Source organism: Panulirus ornatus, chromosome 20 (genome assembly GCF_036320965.1).
Source record: "Panulirus ornatus isolate Po-2019 chromosome 20, ASM3632096v1, whole genome shotgun sequence".
NCBI lineage: Eukaryota > Metazoa > Arthropoda > Malacostraca > Decapoda > Palinuridae > Panulirus > Panulirus ornatus.
The window spans coordinates 10,914,144-10,929,290 of record NC_092243.1 but is presented as its reverse complement, the minus strand read 5'-3'; the positions used below and the strand labels follow the sequence as shown (position 1 = coordinate 10,929,290).

The 15,147-nt window shown below is 39.3% G+C and overlaps 1 protein-coding gene across 1 annotated transcript in view; it reads right to left on the bottom strand.

The window, feature by feature from the left end:
- Positions 1–15,147, bottom strand: part of Cog8 (conserved oligomeric Golgi complex subunit 8) — a 51,157-nt gene that overhangs the window by 10,595 nt on the left and 25,415 nt on the right. Inside the window, exons 8-12 of the mRNA XM_071674698.1 lie at positions 12,707–12,867; positions 10,280–10,429; positions 9,980–10,111; positions 9,491–9,643; positions 3,771–3,968 (exon numbers count right to left, since the gene is read on the bottom strand). Of these exons, the coding sequence (XP_071530799.1) occupies positions 3,771–3,968; positions 9,491–9,643; positions 9,980–10,111; positions 10,280–10,429; positions 12,707–12,867 (794 nt within the window). The remainder of the gene's footprint in view (positions 1–3,770; positions 3,969–9,490; positions 9,644–9,979; positions 10,112–10,279; positions 10,430–12,706; positions 12,868–15,147) is intronic.

Here is a 15,147-nt window from a genome sequence, read left to right as displayed (position 1 = left end):
AGTATCATTAAATTTTAGGGAGAATAAAAAGATGTTCTGGAAGGAGGTAAATAAAGTGCGTAAGACAAGGGAGCAAATGGGAACTTCAGTGAAGGGCGCAAATGGGGAGGTGAAAACAAGTAGTGGTGATGTGAGAAGGAGATGGAGTGAGTATTTTGAAGGTCTGTTGAATGTGTTTGATGATAGAGTGGCAGATATAGGGTGTTTTGGTCGAGGTGGTGTGCAAAGTGAGAGGGTTAGGGAAAATGATTTGGTAAACAGAGAAGAGGTAGTGAAAGCTTTGCGGAAGATGAAAGCCAGCAAGGCAGCAGGTTTGGATGGTATTGCAGTGGAATTTATTAAAAAAGGGGGTGACTGTATTGTTGACTGGTTGGTAAGGTTATTTAATGTATGTATGACTCATGGTGAGGTGCCTGAGGATTGGCGGAATGCGTGCATAGTGCCATTGTACAAAGGCAAAGGGATAAGAGTGAGTGCTCAAATTACAGAGGTATAAGTTTGTTGAGTATTCCTGGTAAATTATATGGGAGGGTATTGATTGAGAGGTGAAGGCATGTACAGAGCATCAGATTGGGGAAGAGCAGTGTGGTTTCAGAAGTGGTAGAGGATGTGTGGATCAGGTGTTTGCTTTGAAGAATGTATGTGAGAAATACTTAGAAAAGCAAATGGATTTGTATGTAGCATTTATGGATCTGGAGAAGGCATATGATAGAGTTGATAGAGATACTCTGTGGAAGGTATTAAGAATATATGGTGTGGGAGGAAAGTTGTTAGAAGCAGTGAAAAGTTTTTATCGAGGATGTAAGGCATGTGTACGTGTAGGAAGAGAGGAAAGTGATTGGTTCTCAGTGAATGTAGGTTTGCGGCAGGGGTGTGTGATGTCTCCATGGTTGTTTAATTTGTTTATGGATGGGGTTGTTAGGGAGGTAAATGCAAGAGTTTTGGAAAGAGGGGCAAGTATGAAGTCTGTTGGGGATGAGAGAGCTTGGGAAGTGAGTCAGTTGTTGTTCGCTGATGATACAGCGCTGGTGGCTGATTCATGTGAGAAACTGCAGAAGCTGGTGACTGAGTTTGGTAAAGTGTGTGGAAGAAGAAAGTTAAGAGTAAATGTGAATAAGAGCAAGGTTATTAGGTACAGTAGGGTTGAGGGTCAAGTCAATTGGGAGGTGAGTTTGAATGGAGAAAAACTGGAGGAAGTGAAGTGTTTTAGATATCTGGGAGTGGATCTGGCAGCGGATGGAACCATGGAAGCGGAAGTGGATCATAGGGTGGGGGAGGGGGCGAAAATTCTGGGGGCCTTGAAGAATGTGTGGAAGTCGAGAACATTATCTCGGAAAGCAAAAACGGGTATGTTTGAAGGAATAGTGGTTCCAACAATGTTGTATGGTTGCGAGGCGTGGGCTATGGATAGAGTTGTGCGCAGGAGGATGGATGTGTTGAAAATGAAATGTTTGAGGACAATATGTGGTGCGAGGTGGTTTAATCAAGTAAGTAATGAAACAGTAAGAGAGATGTGTGGAAATAAAAAGAGTGTGGTTGAGAGAGCAGAAGAGGGTGTGTTGAAATGGTCTGGACATATGGAGAGAATGAGTGAGGAAAGATTGACAAGAGGATATATGTGTCAGTGGTGGTGGGAACAAGAAGTGAGAGACCAAACTAAAGGTGGACAGATGGAGTGAAAAAGACTTGGTGTGATTGGGGCCTGAACATACTGGAGGGTGAGAGGTGTGTAAGGAATAGAGTGAATTGGAAAGAAGTGGTACACCAGGGTCGACGTGCTGCCATGGACTGAACCAGGGCACGTGAAGTGTCTGGGTGAACCATGGAAAAGTTTATGGGGCCTGGATGTCGATAGGGAGCTGCGGTTTTGTTATATTACACATGACAGCTAGAGACTGTGTGAACGAATGTAGCCTTTTTGTCTGTCTTCCTGGGGCTACCTTGCTGAAGCAAGAGGTAGCGATGCTGTTTCCTGTGGGCAGGGTAGTGACAGGAATGGATGAAGGTAAGCGGGTTTATGAATATGTACATGTGTATATATGTATATGTCTGTTTGTGTGTATGTACATATTGATATGTATGTATATGTGCGTATATGGGCGTTTATGTATACATATATGTATATGAGTGGATGAGCCATTCTTCGTCTGTTTCCTGGTACTACCTCATTGATGTGGGAAAGAGTGATTAACACGGGAGACAGCAACAAAGCAAAATAAATAAAATAAATAAAATAACAATGATAATAAATAATAATAATATCATTATTTATTATATTATCATACTTAATTGCTGTCTCCCGTGTTAGCGAGGTGGCGCAAGGAAACAGACATGGAACCCAACCCACCCACAATGCACATATACATACATATACATTTCAACATATACATACATATACATACACAAATATACATTTATAAACATGTACATACTCATACATGCTGCCTTCATCCATTCCCATTGCCACCTCGCCACACATGAAATAGCATCCCTTCCTCCAGCGAGGTAGTGCCAGGAAAAGAAAAAAAAAGGCCACATTCTTTCACAATCAGTCTCTAGCTGTCATGTATAATGCATCAAAGCCACAGCTCCCTTTCCACATCCAGGCCCCACAGATGGCCTTGAATAGGATCTAGCTGCCTGTGCCATCTCAGCTAGCAAGAAAAATTAAAAATCATTTATGTATTGCACTGAAAGGAAGGTACTTGATCATCCTTTCAGTCAGGGGCCATCTAATATCAACATTTTCACAAAAACGTCAACAGTATGCTATGAAAGAGGGGGTCAAGGGTCACAAAGTACATTTACAAATACAAATGAATGCTGATTTATAACTTATTATCAAATATGTTACTCTACATTTTCTTTGTACCCTTCTGGGAAAAAGGGACATTTGAAAAAGTGTACTCTTTGCATACTTATAAAAATGTTGTAATTGTAAATAGTGCCTTAATCCACCTCCCTATTAACTTTTTTTTTCAGCACACCTCAGTTACCATTTCATGCATTTCTAAGGAACCCTATGATTTGACAAAGGTGTGCATATACTTTTATGTCTCAAATCTGGCAACCTTTTGACAAGCAATTGCAAATTTTTGCATACTAGGTATCATTAAGGCAACCTAGTGGCAAAATGAATAAATCATAAAAATTTATGGAGTTTTCTTTTCTGAACAGTACAGCTTTAACTATGTACTATATCTAAAAAAAAATTTCAAGATCCCTTAGGAAGGAACAGGTGATTACTAGATGAAGTACTAGGGGAGGCATCTGGCTCTTCAACCATCTCTAATATGCTGCAATATAGCTGCTCTCCCTCTTTTTTACTGGTATTATTTTGGCCACTCTTTTTCGTATCCTGTCTGCATGCGTCCTCACCCTAAAGGCTTAGACGTGAGGCTGCTGCTTCCCACAGTTTCTGTGTGGAAAACAGCAGCCTAAGACCTGGCAGGTTTGTTGTCTGCAGCATGCTATACATTGAAAATGGCAGAAATTAAAACCTCTTAAATCCAAAGCATGACTACATTGGTGGATTCAAGTACACATGGCTCACATCCGGTAAACAGTCTGTTGAGTGTTGCTGTGGAGGTGACCATTTTTTCATGGTCTGATTTCCAGTTCTTTGGTATTTACAATGCCTATCATCAAGACAGGTCATCAACTACTATCCACATAGTTTACTGTCAGGCAGAGATAAAACACTGAGACAGTTTAAGTCATTTGAAAATTTTTGAAATTGTTATGTCACAGAACATTAAAATATAATGTACCTCTCTCTGAAGCTGAGTTACAGGTACACCAGTGATGAGAGAGATCTGCTGGAGCGGATACAGCAAACGGAGACAGTTGTTGACATGTGGAAGAAGACCCTGAGCAACAACAGTGCACATACGCTGGAAAGCAGCCTCCTCCCGAGCTGTAAACCCAGAACTTTCCAGTCTATGGAGTTCCAGCAGTGCAGTAATTACCTGGAAAAATAATTATCACTGAGGGGAGGCTTATAGTTACTAAAATATCTAGAACTTCTAAAATTGTCTCTCTCCATTACTTTTTGAAATAATATATCCACATTCCTAATCATTACTAAATACACACCTGAATAAACCTCCTCACATGAAAGAAATATTTTCTTTGGCTGAGCAATGTAATCCATAAATAGTGACAAGTGTCATTTAGTGAATGTGGGTCACAAAATTCCCTCCCACTCCCACCATGCTAATGTCTTTTCTGTATCTTTTATATTACAGCCATGTGTCAGCTCACTCATATCTAGAAATCATTTATGCTTACAAGTATTTCTTTCATGAACAATGACGACTCATTATTATATTTGCTTCAGAGACTCATTTCCCCACTCCACCTTTACCTCCTTGCCCTCTCTGCCATTTTGGCTAGGACCTTTACAAGTTAACTTTAGCACTGCACTACACCAAGGACATATGAGTTACATTAGTTCTTTTTTTTTTTACAGTTATTTCAGTTAATTCATAACAAGAAATAGAAAATTCTGAAGACTTTTCCTTTTTGACCAAACTGAGAGCAATTTTTAAAAAAAAGGGTTAATAATTTTTCCCCTTCTCTTGTAAAAAAAGGTTCTCTTTGCATTGCTGCTATCAGAACATTAATTTCACTTCAATCCCTTTTTTCAAAACAGAAATCTATGCCCCTCAGTTCTCTTTCTGTTTGTCCCATCCACTTCTACTTTATAGTTCTTAGTTACTGTTGTAAATGGAAATGGTGAAGAGCTTGTAGGTTTATGTGCTGAAAAAGGACTGATGATTGGGAATACCTGGTTTAAAAAGCGAGATATACATAAGTATACTTATGTAAGTAGGAGAGATGGCCAGAGAGCGTTATTGGATTACGTGTTAATTGACAGGCGTGCGAAAGAGAGACTTTTGGATGTTAATGTGCTGAGAGGTGCAACTGGAGGGATGTCTGATCATTATCTTGTGGAGGCTAAGGTGAAGATTTGTATGGGTTTTCAGAAAAGAAGAGTGAATGTTGGGGTGAAGAGGGTGGTGAGAGTAAGTGAGCTTGGGAAGGAGACCTGTGTGAGGAAGTACCAGGAGAGACTGAGTACAGAATGGAAAAAGGTGAGAACAATGGAAGTAAGGGGAATGGGGGAGGAATGGGATGTATTTAGGGAATCAGTGATGGATTGCGCAAAAGATGCTTGTGGCATGAGAAGAGTGGGAGGTGGGTTGATTAGAAAGGGTAGTGAGTGGTGGGATGAAGAAGTAAGAGTATTAGTGAAAGAGAAGAGAGAGGCATTTGGACAATTTTTGCAGGGAAAAAATGCAACTGAGTTGGAGATATATAAAAGAAAGAGACAGGAGGTCAAGAGAAAGGTGCAAGAGGTGAAAAAAAGGGCAAATGAGAGTTGGGGTGAGAGAGTATCATTAAATTTTAGGGAGAATAAAAAGATGTTCTGGAAGGAGGTAAATAAAGTGCGTAAGACAAGGGAGCAAATGGGAACTTCAGTGAAGGGCGCAAATGGGGAGGTGAAAACAAGTAGTGGTGATGTGAGAAGGAGATGGAGTGAGTATTTTGAAGGTTTGTTGAATGTGTTTGATGATAGAGTGGCAGATATAGGGTGTTTTGGTCGAGGTGGTGTGCAAAGTGAGAGGGTTAGGGAAAATGATTTGGTAAACAGAGAAGAGGTAGTGAAAGCTTTGCGGAAGATGAAAGCCAGCAAGGCAGCAGGTTTGGATGGTATTGCAGTGGAATTTATTAAAAAAGGGGGTGACTGTATTGTTGACTGGTTGGTAAGGTTATTTAATGTATGTATGACTCATGGTGAGGTGCCTGAGGATTGGCGGAATGCGTGCATAGTGCCATTGTACAAAGGCAAAGGGGTGAGTGCTCAAATTACAGAGGTATAAGTTTGTTGAGTATTCCTGGTAAATTATATGGGAGGGTATTGATTGAGAGGGTGAAGGCATGTACAGAGCATCAGATTGGGGAAGAGCAGTGTGGTTTCAGAAGTGGTAGAGGATGTGTGGATCAGGTGTTTGCTTTGAAGAATGTATGTGAGAAATACTTAGAAAAGCAAATGGATTTGTATGTAGCATTTATGGATCTGGAGAAGGCATATGATAGAGATGCTCTGTGGAAGGTATTAAGAATATATGGTGTGGGAGGAAAGTTGTTAGAAGCAGTGAAAAGTTTTTATCGAGGATGTAAGGCATGTGTACATGTAGGAAGAGAGGAAAGTGATTGGTTCTCAGTGAATGTAGGTTTGCGGCAGGGGTGTGTGATGTCTCCATGGTTGTTTAATTTGTTTATGGATGGGGTTGTTAGGGAGGTAAATGCAAGAGTTTTGGAAAGAGGGGCAAGTATGAAGTCTGTTGGGGATGAGAGAGCTTGGGAAGTGAGTCAGTTGTTGTTCGCTGATGATACAGCGCTGGTGGCTGATTCATGTGAGAAACTGCAGAAGCTGGTGACTGAGTTTGGTAAAGTGTGTGGAAGAAGAAAGTTAAGAGTAAATGTGAATAAGAGCAAGGTTATTAGGTACAGTAGGGTTGAGGGTCAAGTCAATTGGGAGGTGAGTTTGAATGGAGAAAAACTGGAGGAAGTGAAGTGTTTTAGATATCTGGGAGTGGATCTGGCAGCGGATGGAACCATGGAAGCGGAAGTGGATCATAGGGTGGGGGAGGGGGCGAAAATTCTGGGGGCCTTGAAGAATGTGTGGAAGTCGAGAACATTATCTCGGAAAGCAAAAACGGGTATGTTTGAAGGAATAGTGGTTCCAACAATGTTGTATGGTTGCGAGGCGTGGGCTATGGATAGAGTTGTGCGCAGGAGGATGGATGTGCTGGAAATGAGATGTTTGAGGACAATGTGTGGTGTGAGGTGGTTTGATCGAGTGAGTAACGTAAGGGTAAGAGAGATGTGTGGAAATAAAAAGAGCGTGGTTGAGAGAGCAGAAGAGGGTGTTTTGAAGTGGTTTGGGCACATGGAGAGAATGAGTGAGGAAAGATTGACCAAGAGGATATAAGTGTCTGAGGTGGAGGGAACGAGGAGAAGAGGGAGACCAAATTGGAGGTGGAAAGATGGAGTGAAAAAGATTTTGTGTGATCGGGGCCTGAACATGCAGGAGGGTGAAAGGAGGGCAAGGAATAGAGTGAATTGGAGCGATGTGGTATACCGGGGTTGACGTGCTGTCAGTGGATTGAATCAAGGCATGTGAAGCGTCTGGGGTAAACCATGGAAAGCTGTGTAGGTATGTATATTTGCGTGTGTGGACGTATGTATATACATGTGTATGGGGGGGGTTGGGCCATTTCTTTCGTCTGTTTCCTTGCGCTACCTCGCAAACGCGGGAGACAGCGACAAAGTATAATAAAATAAAAATATAATAGAAAAAAGATGTCAATATTTGAAATATCTCTTTTACTTCATTATCTGAAATGAAAGTGTTATCAGTTGAGTAAAGGGGATTGATTATATTATAGCTCCTTGTTGGTTTGTGGATAACTTGGATCAGGCTGAATGTCTATTTAATATTTTACATTTGTACCTGTATCCACAGTTTTGTTCATCTTTTTTACTATTCAACAAAATCAAAATTAAAATCACCAGTCCAAATTATTGCTGGTTTGGTTTTTATGCTAGGATTCTTACAAGTTCCTCGGTGATTATGTTGTTTACAAATCTCACATAAAAAGACAAGCATTGATCTCTTGTTGTATGTGCCACAGTTAGAGCAATTATGCATCCCAAGCCCACATTCTGTGCATCTAATTGTGGGTTATGTGTTGTGATCTACTTTAAACCACTTACCACAGTAACTATAATGATCTATATGGCAGTTTTTTATCTTCAATATCAATTTTTCATACAAACTTTTGTTTATTTCTTAATATTCTTTTGGATATGCAGGCTTTATTTTCATGATCCAAACAATACTTTTTGCAGTAATCTGTGACACCCTCCTTTCTGTGTCTTCAATTGTCTCCTTAATTTCTTGATCATGGCACCTAAACAGTCTAGCCACCTCATCATACTTTGTTGGGTCTGCCAAAGACGCCAAGAGGTCACTCAATTGCCCAGTGTCTATCAAACAGTTCTCTTTTATACTAACAACAAGCCTGGTTGCAGGCTTATTCATTTCATTACTCAGCTGTTGTTTACTAACAAGAAACATCTTTCTTTCACTGGAGTGTTGCACATAGTCAATGAAATGCTCATAATTTTTTTTCTTTTTATTCAAAATACTTGTTCTTTTCATTTTCTTAAATTTCATACATACAAATAATTCTCTGAAAACCTTATCCTGTATGAGTGAAACTGCATAACTGGTTTCCAAATGATAATTTCTGAGCATACTCTACTTTTGTATTTTCTTTATAAGATACCTCACATATGATGCTGACTTCATGAATTTCTAGTTCCTCACTGTACCTTCTTATCTAACAATCTAAGGTTTGAATCTGTACTATCATTTGTAAAACTATTTTCATCTTTTTGAAACTCCATTTTGCATGCGTATTGTTGGTAGTTAGTATTGCTTTATTGAGGGGAATAATGAGGAGATGGAGTGAATGAAGCTTTGTGAAGGGAATACCAGCAGTCCATGTGGGTGAGGTAGAAAGAAAAGACATCTAGGTCAAAGGAATACTACTTGACAACCACTGAAGTGACGAGAATCGGAAATTTCAGGATGGCAAGAAGTATACTTAGGAAGGAATAAACTGGATTGATATAGAGTATAGAGTGGGCAGGTGAACTAGGGCACATGATGAAGTCAAGAGAAACCATGGAGCAATTTGTGAAGCTTGACAGTAGATGATGAGTTTCAGTTGGGATACATTATACATAAGATCATTAGAGTGAATATGCAAAAATGATGCTACTATTCATCTGCTCATGACAAAACCATGCTGAAGCAGAGGAAAATATAAATGTTATACACTGTCAACCCATCTGAATCCTGAATGTACTATCATTACAATGTGTGTTTTAACACCATTGTAAGTGGCAGAAACTCCAGAGAGTTAAGAGACAGAAAGAGGATAAGGGTGGATAGCCAAGCTCCATGCCTGAGACAGTGTATAAGTAAGCAGTTGACTAATGGTAGGTAAATAAACTGACTCCTACCTCTCCACACTGCCACCCCCTTATCCGAGTAGTGTTACAGTGCTAATCATTTGCATCCTTTCATTCATCCCGAATGTCTACCTTATGTGAACAGAGTACAAGTCCCTTAAAAGTTCTAAAGTACAGACTGCTTCTAAGAAAAATGTTTCAGAAGCCTTATGGACTTCTACCGAATCAACACAGTGCTTGGGAGAGGGCCTACCTCTGTGCTCCTTGCAATTCCTGACTACCTTTTAGTACAATTTTTATATATTCTTACTTTAATTGAAGAAAAATTTTTCCTGGCAATCCCTGGTTATACTCTTCTACGTGAAGCACAATAAACTAGAATTAAATACTTGTAATTTCTATTCAACCACATACCTCAATATCATACTAATTAACTTACCTTGGTAAGAGACTTCTGCAGAAGCTTGTTGACATCAAGCAATGTAGCAACAGGACAACACTGACGTAAGTTGTTAAAAGCTGTCACCAACCCATTCATGTAATGTGCCAAAGGGGGGAATTCCATCAGTGTGAGAGGGGGTCTTGTCTTATCCTGGCAGCCATTACAGCCCATGTTAGTAAAAAAAAAAAAAAATGAAGAATGATAAAAGGAAATATTTGTAGCTAAACAATGAAATGGCTACAATTCATATGTACCTTCATAAGAAGATAAATATTGGTATGCACAAAGGACTTAAAGCGCTGTTCAACCTTATAATCTAAGTTGCTAATGTACTGGCCAACCAGAACAAATGATTTTCTAGTAATCTATCTAAAGCAAACAGATGTTTGATCCTAATTTCTAAATTGCTTTTAGAAGCATATTTTATTCTTTTGCTATCACAGAAATATTTTCACTAAATACCTAAAAACTCTTATCAATACCAACCTGTGTCTCAGTCATCAATGTAGTAGAAGTACTAAGCTGTGGAGCCTCCATCAAGGAGAAGCTACTTAATGTCTCGTCAAACTTTATATTAGCCGTTCTAATGTCCTTCTCACACTGTGACAAAGCAGCTGTCTGTATGGATATATCAAGGAAGATTCTAAAATCTCCTATTAGTCAAATAACAAAATTAAACTGAAATGACTAATTCAAACTTTTTCATAATACAACACTCTTACATCATGGAATATTTCATTACTTCAGTTGTAATTCTATGAAAACATAATACATGTAGAATCTAACCTGGAACAGTGGAATTAGAAGGTTTCGGAAATCAGCCCCAATGCGACTAAAAGACTGACCAAAGAACATGCACTGGGCTAATACAGCCTCTAGGTTAGTTCCGACTCCTCGCTCCAAGTCCTTCTCTACTATCTTGATGAACTGATTAACCTAGGTAGGTGAAGAGAAAGTTTACAAATATAAAGAGCTTGTGTACATTACTTCTTATCTAATTCATGATAAAATGTAAGCTTGATGGTAGTTTAACCCAGTTTCAATACCCGTAATAACACTTAATAATGAAACTGACATACCGAAAATATCTTACTTTAACCACAGCACTTTCTTTACCTACAGTGCCCATCAATGAAGCTGGCATGAGCAGGTCCGCAGCAATTATGTTGACGCCAGCCACTTAACCCCACCTAAAATGGTGTAGGTGTCCACCACTGAGATTGGTACTCTCTAATGAGCAGTGGCAACTATATGACATGCTGACATATCACATACGCCCAGTTTAGCTGTTGTAGAAGGTGGGAGTGTTTTGTTTTCTTCCCACTTATGCCCTGGATTTTTGTTGATTTTATTCCATTTTGTACCTCTACCACCTACTATGGTTGGAAATACTCAACTCACAAGAGACAAAATAGCTTCTATAGGTGCACTTTACAAGGGAAATATGCTACTTATGAAAATGTCTAATATTATCAGTGTGAGCCTGAAATCAGTTCAATGATGAGTGAACAAACTTAATGATAGTAGCAGCACTGCTACACCAACCCACGGAAATGCCCTAGGAAGGCCAGAAAAACTTTTCCACGTACTCTAAATGTTCTTAAACATCAAGTGGATGCAGATCCATGCTTGAGTGCAAAAGAATCAAAAGAAAAATCCCTAGACTGTTTAGTGGTGTGTTGGTAAGGACAGTGCAGAATTGCTTACATGGGGACCTTAAGAACTGGAGCTGCAGGCTGTATCCCAAACTACTCGTAACTCTTAGGCACCAAAAGAAAAGTTGATTTTTGCAAGAAATACATAGTTTGGGATATGAATAAGTTCAGAAGTGTCTTGTGAAGTGATGAGTCAACCTTTTCTTTGACAGGTGGATGTGGCAGGTGTCGTGTGTACAGGTGACCAAGCTGTGATCTATTTGACCCCAAGTACATTGCAAGCACTGTAAAGTTCCCTGCTTCTCTTATGGTACAGGACTGTTTCATTTATTATGGTGTTAGGAACCTCACAATGTTGTCAATGAATGAAACTATGAACAGACGTAGTTACCTCAAGCTGCTGCGTGAGCATCTTCATGATTTGTTCAAAAAATGAAAGGCCTAAGCTTTCATGCAGGATAAGGCTCTCTTCCACACTGCCAAACCAGTCACTGACTAGGTCAGGAATTCATCGGATCTGAATCCAACTGAAAACTTGTGGGCGCTTATAAAGATGAAATTTCATAACAGGGATACTTCACCATAACTTAAGCTGTAGGTGGCCATTTATGAAATCTGGGTAAATATGCACCCTAAATGGCTTCAGAAACTTGCTGATTCAGTTCCTGGTCATTTCAAGGAGAGTATAAAAAGGACAGTGAAACCAATACAATACTAGTTGGTGGTAAATATGCAGTTTTCAAGGTTTCATTTCATGTATATCTCCAATAGTTGTGTCACAGCCCCCTCATGCCAACTTCATTGTTAGGCACTGTATATGTCCTGATCCTGAATACCTTTCGGCAGAATCTTCCCAAGAAGTTCAGTTAATGACAATGTCCACATCCTTTGACAACTGGAAACATAACATCAATTCACTGAATATTTAACTTCAGGATTCTGCAGGCTATCATAAGTATGCTGGTAATACCACTTGCTTGCACAGAGAAATAAGCATGCAAAAATTTAGTTATAAACATATGAAGGGAAGTAAAATAAAGTAATATCAAAGCATATCAAGTGAAAAAATTGAGCCTCAGAACTCCCAGAGTACATATTAGGTCATAAATTCCAAGGGGAATCTAAGAAACTAATCATTTCAGGCATGATAATGAATTAATACTGACACTAACTGGGCTTCTCAAATTTGAATCTACCCACGATATGGCCCAGATAATCAGGAGCTTATGTCACCAATTTAAATGAAAATACATTCTTCTGAAAAAAAAAAGGAAGTTTGTAAATATTCTCAGTTCATATGATAAAGAAAGAATTTTTCCCATCATAACTACATTCCTATATCAGAGAAGAACCAGAAAAGCTATCAGTCCCATATATATATTGATATAAACTTGGAATATCAAAGACCAAGTTGCTGTATATATCATATACTTTAGTATGATGGGCTAATCACACTTCAAATTTAAGGGTTCTTCGGCAGTAATGCCAACCTCCTATTATTTGAATTCCATTAGGAATTCTTTATCAAAATCAATGGAAATTACTGAAATGTACAAACCTTGTGTAAAATCCACCCATGGAAAATTGCCTGTTCATTAACCTCAGGATCCCCAAGACTGAATCTGGTATCATCATCAGAAAAGATGGCTCGGTATTGGGTAACTATGTCAAAGAGGTGTACTCTGGATGCTTCAACAGTTTTAATTATGTGTTGATAGGCTGTCAAGTAAAGATATAAACATAAGTATAAACTCATGGCAAGTGTACGCTTAATGGCAAATATCAAAATATAAAAGGTTGAGAATAAAGTAAGACAACAATTTCATAAATATTCCCACAAAAATTACTGAAATACTAAATGTCCACTAATAAATACAAATACAAAAAATCTTCACAAGATGAATAATAACATTAAGAGTAAAGCACACTATTTTGAGAAATAGTCATTCAATAATGATTCACAGAAAAGTGCATAATATCAGAATCAAATTCATTCAGGTAAGCATAATTCTTTATGTGAAGAGTCTTTCCTTGTTTCTTTTATTATTTTTTTATTATACTTTGTCGCTGTCTCCCGCGTTTGCGAGGTAGCGTAAGGAAACAGACGAAAGAAATGGCCCAACCCCCCCCCCATACACATGTATATACATACGTCCACACACGCAAATATACATACCTACACAGCTTTCCATGGTTTACCCCAGACGCTTCACATGCCCTGATTCAATCCACTGACAGCACGTCAACCCCGGTATACCACATCGCTCCAATTCACTCTATTCCTTGCCCTCCTTTCACCCTCCTGCATGTTCAGGCCCCGATCACACAAAATCTTTTTCACTCCATCTTTCCACCTCCAATTTGGTCTCCCTCTTCTCCTCGTTCCCTCCACCTCCGACACATATATCCTCTTGGTCAATCTTTCCTCACTCATTCTCTCCATGTGCCCAAACCACTTCAAAACACCCTCTTCTGCTCTCTCAACCACGCTCTTTTTATTTCCACACATCTCTCTTACCCTTACGTTACTCACTCGATCAAACCATCTCACACCACACATTGTCCTCAAACATCTCATTTCCAGCACATCCATCCTCCTGCGCACAACTCTATCCATAGCCCACAGCTCGCAACCATACAACATTGTTGGAACCACTATTCCTTCAAACATACCCGTTTTTGCTTTCCGAGATAATGTTCTCGACTTCCACACATTCTTCAAGGCCCCCGGAATTTTCGCCCCCTCCCCCACCCTATGATCCACTTCCGCTTCCATGGTTCCATCCGCTGCCAGATCCACTCCCAGATATCTAAAACACTTCACTTCCTCCAGTTTTTCTCCATTCAAACTCACCTCCCAATTGACTTGACCCTCAACCCTACTGTACCTAATAACCTTGCTCTTATTCACATTTACTCTTAACTTTCTTCTTCCACACACTTTACCAAACTCAGTCACCAGCTTCTGCAGTTTCTCACATGAATCAGCCACCAGCGCTGTATCATCAGCGAACAACAACTGACTCACTTCCCAAGCTCTCTCATCCCCAACAGACTTCATACTTGCCCCTCTTTCCAAAACTCTTGCATTTACCTCCCTAACAACCCCATCCATAAACAAATTAAACAACCATGGAGACATCACACACCCCTGCCGCAAACCTACATTCACTGAGAACCAATCACTTTCCTCTCTTCCTACACGTACACATGCCTTACATCCTCGATAAAAACTTTTCACTGCTTCTAACAACTTTCCTCCCACACCATATATTCTTAATACCTTCCACAGAGCATCTCTATCAACTCTATCATATGCCTTCTCCAGATCCATAAATGCTACATACAAATCCATTTGCTTTTCTAAGTATTTCTCACATACATTCTTCAAAGCAAACACCTGATCCACACATCCTCTACCACTTCTGAAACCACACTGCTCTTAGTGAACTATCCAGTAGTTTCACATCTTCATGATGATATTCGGACGAAATACAGACCACATTACATCACATGCAGCAATACACCATTTTCACAAAAATCATGACTGACTGTATTATGAATAATAATACCACAATGGAAATTACCTCTTTATATCTTGTATGCCATTATATCTGAAAAGCATGGTAGCTTAAGCATGATAGTTGACATCATCCCAACCTGTTGTCAGAGTTCTATATTCAAATAATAGTTAAGGAGACAAACTGTCTGCTGGCAAATATGAGAACGGCTTTCAAGTATATGAATATGGAAATATTTAGCAAGCTGTTCATAGCATATAAAGGGCAGAAACTAAAATGTGCTTCTCAAGGTTGGTCACTGAACCTAAAGAAGCATAAGAGCTAATATAGAAGGTCCAAGAGGTTTTAGAACAAACTACTGAAATGGAAAGTGAGCAGTTCTTCAAGAAGAAGGAGGAGAGCAACCAGAGGACATAACATAACCAAGAAACTTGTTAAAAAAGATGTAAAGACGGAATTTCCTAGCATAAGAGTATTG